Source organism: Hyperolius riggenbachi, chromosome 1 (genome assembly GCF_040937935.1).
Source record: "Hyperolius riggenbachi isolate aHypRig1 chromosome 1, aHypRig1.pri, whole genome shotgun sequence".
Classification (NCBI taxonomy): Eukaryota; Metazoa; Chordata; class Amphibia; order Anura; family Hyperoliidae; genus Hyperolius; species Hyperolius riggenbachi.
In genome coordinates, this window is record NC_090646.1 from 74207242 (window position 1) to 74212240 (window position 4999).

A 4999-nucleotide genomic window follows, 5' to 3' on the forward strand; every position below is an offset into this window, starting at 1 on the left:
AGGACACTATGACAAACTGATATACTGGCTGAGTCACTACAATTGTGACAGCATTAGTGTTCCATCATTTGAGATAAATGTTGCTGATATGGGCAACATAAGTGTAATGATCCGCTCAGCTGGATGCACAGGCAGACAGCTGTTTGACCATTCCTCTAGTCTGTGGGCTGCAGGTCTCTGGAAGAGAGACCTGTCTTCACTTTGCAAGTTTCAGACCTGTTCTGCTGCTGAGGAATTTGCATATATTTGTCATGCAAATTATCTAGCCGCCTCACTTGAAGGCTTGCAGCATAAATACCATGTGATCCCACAATCCTTTGCTGGTCATCATGGTTTGTTACTGAGGAAACGCTCCTGGAGTGTCAGCCTTGCTATTGTTTGCTAAAGATTATCTTAGAGTATTCCTGGGGACTGCATTAGGCATCCCTCTAGTACAGTCAGGTTGTATTATTTGTATTGCCTGTTCTGTCTTCTGGTTGTCCTTGCGATTGCACTGTCGCCAGCGGTTGGCGATGGTGAATCATTTGTTTCTGTACTTGGTTCACACTCGCTCTGGCGGAAAGAGCAGTGGATCTTTCCTGTCCTGTCCCTGAACCTAGATCGCACTCGCTCTGGCGGAAGAGCGGTGGATCTTATCTGACCTATTCCTGTTTCTGTTTGTTTGTCTGTCTGGATCACACTCGCTCTAACGGTAGCAGCGGTGGTTCCTTTTGGTACTCTGTCTGGGAGTGTAGGCCAGAGCTGCGGTTGCTGCTGGCTGCTCCTTCTCTCTGTCTTGTCTGAAACGAACGCTTGCTGTAGGCTCGGTGGGGTAACCGTTAAGCAAGCGTTCGCGTTCTCTGTTTCGTGTTTGTGTGGCGTTGGTTAGTTAGGGTGGCGTGCTTGTCTCTGTTGTGCTTTTCGTGCAGAGACCGCGCCGTAAACGCGTTAGCTGTTGCGAATGAGTGCGGTGTTCGCGTTTAGCTAGCGTTTGTTATTTTCCTTATCTTCTCACTGTTGTTTGCTTTGCCTTTGCTACTCTTGTGCTCTGTCTTGCTCAGTCTTGTGTCACTGCTGGCAATTGCCTCTCTCGCGATTGCGTTCCTACTTTGTTTCTGCTGTTGTGTGTTCACCGTCGCGGGTTGGCGACTAGATTGGTGCACACACATACACTCTGTCCCTGTGCTCACTCTCTTTAAGGGCTATCTTGCCCTGCATTGCTTCCCTTCGTACAATTCCTATCTGGCATCTGTGGCTGTGCAGAGGATCGGTTCCTCTGCACTCCACGGCTCCATCGGCCGGCAGGAATTCCCCTCTACAGGTGTGTTGCACCTTTTGCTGGGTTCTCTCAGATTATATGCTTGTGGAGGATTTCCGCAGGGCCAGCGCGCGTCCTGTGCGCTGACCACGGGAATAATTCCACAATCGTTACAGTAAGCACTAAAATGCCTCTTACCAAAGTATTGTTACAAAATATAATTCTCATATTATTACTGGGAAATAAACTGATGTTTATTACATTGTAATAGATATACAGATATCACATAGTCCTCCTGTTACCTTAGAAAAGAGGAAGGAGGTTTTTGTACGGCTCTGTATCACTGTGTGTATGGGGTGCTCCTACTCTGCTGACAGGAATAGACGGCTTCATCATCTGCACTCACTACATTGATGGTTAGTTTGTACTCCGTTCCAGATCCTGAACCAGTGAACCTGTCTGGAGTCCCTGACTGGCGAGTGCTGGCCCAATAGATAAGAAGCTTGGGGGGTTGGTTTGGCTTCTGCTGGTACCAGGCTAACCAACTCTTGCCACCATAGTTCAAGCTCTGGCTGGATGTACATGATATGGTGACCTTCTCTCCTGGATACACAGATATATACTCTGGAGTCTGAGTCATCACATATTGCCCAGAGGATCCTGAGGATGGGAAGAGACACAGTCATTATTCATACATGTCTATCTTCCTATCAGTGCTGATGTGTGTATGTATTGTACAATGTATAGATGGATGTGCACAGAGTGATGGGAGGAGCCTAATCTCTCACCCTGAATAGAAATGAAGATGACGGCCAGCAGATAACTGGGAGAAACCATCTTCATGTTTCTGGAGGGTCAGATACAGACTAGAAGACGTCTCCTGTACAATGACATCTACTGTATATAGAGGGTGATGGGGGAGGGGACACCCCAGGGACTGTGTATATGCAAATATTGTGGTTATTCATACCGTGTTCTCAGTTTATATAACACTCCAGTGAGCCCAGCTTAATTTGAGTAAGAACATAATTGGGCTTCCCCATTTTTCAAATGAAAAAATATGTAACATATTTTGTAATGTTACCATAAAATGTAGCTTTGCACTGTCTAATACTTGAGAAACTTGATGTCCCCAACATGGCTGTCTGTGGCACATGTGTGATCACACCCTCCGTTCACAGCTTTTTAGCCAGTAGCCTCTCTCTCTTGGATGTGAGGAAGTTGTGGCTTACATGGCTTTGCTGCATAATGTGGCCCTCTCTTCCAAGCAAAAGAAAATGTGCTCTGTCCCTTTGAATTTTAAAAGTTTCCCCAATTGACTCAGGCAAAAAAAAATATTTTATATATTTATATTTTAATCTTTATGATTAAAGCATGGCAAAATTGATGAGACTTAAAGGAAACCTAAACTGAGAGGGATGTGGATTTTTCCTTGTAAACAATACCAGTTGCCTGGCAGCCCTGCTGATCTCTAGCTGCAGTATTGGCTGAATCACACACCTGTAACAAGCATGCAGCTAATCCAGTCTGACTTCAGTCAGAGCACCTGATCTGCATGCTTGTTCTGGGGCTGTGGCTGAAAGTATTAGAGACACAGGATCAGCAGGAGAGTCAGGCAACTGGTATTATTTTAAAAGGAAAAATCCATATCCTTCTCAGTTTAGGTTCCCTTTAATGTTTGGTGCAAAATTAAAATTGCTTTTCTCAAAACTTACAAGCTCTTTAAAAAAAGAAAAAAAAAACACTTTTTACTGTGACACATGCCCCCTCTATTACTCTTTTCTAATACTTTTCTATTACTTTTCTTGTTGATAAATGATCATTCCCCAGTTTACCTAACTCTTATTTGGTACGTTGCCGCAGAAAGAAAGTTGCAGGGCATGCTGGGTTGTCCTTTTTTGCTTCTGTACATTAGTTAAGTCTGAGGAGAAATAAAGAAGCAAAAAAAAAGACAACCCAGCATGCCCTGCAACTTCCTTTGTGCGGCAACGTACCAAATAAGAGTCAGGTAAACTGGGGAATGATCATTTATCAACAAGAAAAGTAATAGTGATTTTAACTTTTGGATTCCCTGGTTAGCATCCATATTACTTGTTTACCAGATAAAAATAAAGAATTGATTTTTGATTTTATGCTCGACAGTTACACTTTAACCTCTTTACCTCAAAGGGTTTTTCTGCTCAAAAAACCAGAGCAGTTTTCACCCGTCAGCGCTCCTTCCATTCATTCACCTACAACTTTATTACTACTTATTACAGCGAAACAATCTATATCTTGTTTTTTTGCCACTGTATAGGCTTTCTTTGGGGGGTACTTTATGCTAAAAATTATTTTCTTCTAACTCAGTTTTAATAAGAAGAATAAGAAAAAAATTGAAAAAAAACCCATTATTTCTCACTTTTCAGCCATTATATTTTCAAAATGAAACATGCTACCATAATTAAAACCCACACATTTTATTTTCCCGTTTGTATCGTTTATTACAACGTTTAAACTTTTTCCCTAGTACAATGTATGGCGCCAATATTTCATTTGGAAATAAAGGTGCATTTTTTAAGTTTTGCGTCTATCCCCAATTACAGGCCCATAATTTATAAAGTAATTGTAGTATACAGTTTTTGTATACATATTGAAAAAGTTCAGTCCCTAAGGTAACTATTTATGTATTTTTTTTTAATTTTGTAATTTTTTTTTTATTCAAAAAAATAAATTAAAAAAATGGTAACTTTAGGGGAGTGTGGGAGGTCAGGGGTTAATAATATTAATAAAAAAGGTAACTAGGGATAATAAACTGAAAAAAAAAAGGGGGATGTAATATTACAATTTGGCCACAAGTAGTGACTTCAGCTCCGTACTGTTTGTACGGAAACGGAAGCACTACGCATACGGAATGAATGAATGGCTGAGCCGTCTGTATAGACGGCTGCAGCCATTCACACAGGGAATTAGATCAATGAATGGGATTTGTTTTCCCATTCATTGATCTAGCGGCGGACGATCGGCGGTAATGAGCGGTGGTACCGAGCGCGGGGGGGGGGGGGGGGGGGGGGGGGGCGAGCGGGGGGCCTTGCGGGAGGGACGTAGTACCTACGTCCCTGCACAGAGTTATGGCAGTTTGCAGGGACGTAGTTAGTCGTCCCGGGGGAGGGGAAATGGTTAAAGACCGCCCCACGCCAATGGGCGTGGTCGCGGTGGCAGCCCCAGGACCGCCTAAAGCCAATTGGCATAAAGTCCTGGGGCTGCATTTTGCAGGAGACCGCGCGCAAGCTGCGCACGCATCTCTTGCTTGGGGGGCGGAGCTCCGCCCCCTCTTCAGTCTCCGAGCGGCTATTGCCTGTTAGACGGCGTGATTGCCGTTTATTTACATGTACAGCGTTGTGATCGGCTCTCATAGGGTGAAGCCTATGAGGGCTGATCGCTATGATTGGCTGGCTGGGGGGAGGTAGGGTTTGAAATAAATAAATATATTAAAAAATAGTATAAAAAAAAAAAACAAAACACATAAATATTTATAAAAAAATAAAAGAAACACGGGGGGTGGGGTGGGGGGGGGGGAGGTGGCGATCAGACCCCACCAACAGAGAGCTCAGTTGGTGGGGAGAAAAGGGGGGGGGGGGAATCACTCGTGTGCTGTGTTGTGCGGTCCTGCAGCTTGACCATAAAGCTACAGTGGCCAATTATGCAAAACACAGCCTGGTCTTTAGGGGGGTTTACCGCTGTGGTCCTCAAGTGGTTAAACAATGAACATTGTCTGACTGTCCT

At 43.8% G+C, this 4999-nt stretch overlaps 1 gene segment (V, D, J or C); it reads right to left on the bottom strand.

The window, feature by feature from the left end:
- Nucleotides 1–1571: 1571 nt before the first annotated feature.
- LOC137545489 (immunoglobulin kappa variable 4-1-like) lies at nt 1572–2091 on the bottom strand. The segment is given in 2 exon segments: nt 1572–1897; nt 2026–2091. Coding segments are annotated over 2 exon segments (375 nt in total).
- Between the last annotated feature and the right edge of the window lie 2908 nt (nt 2092–4999).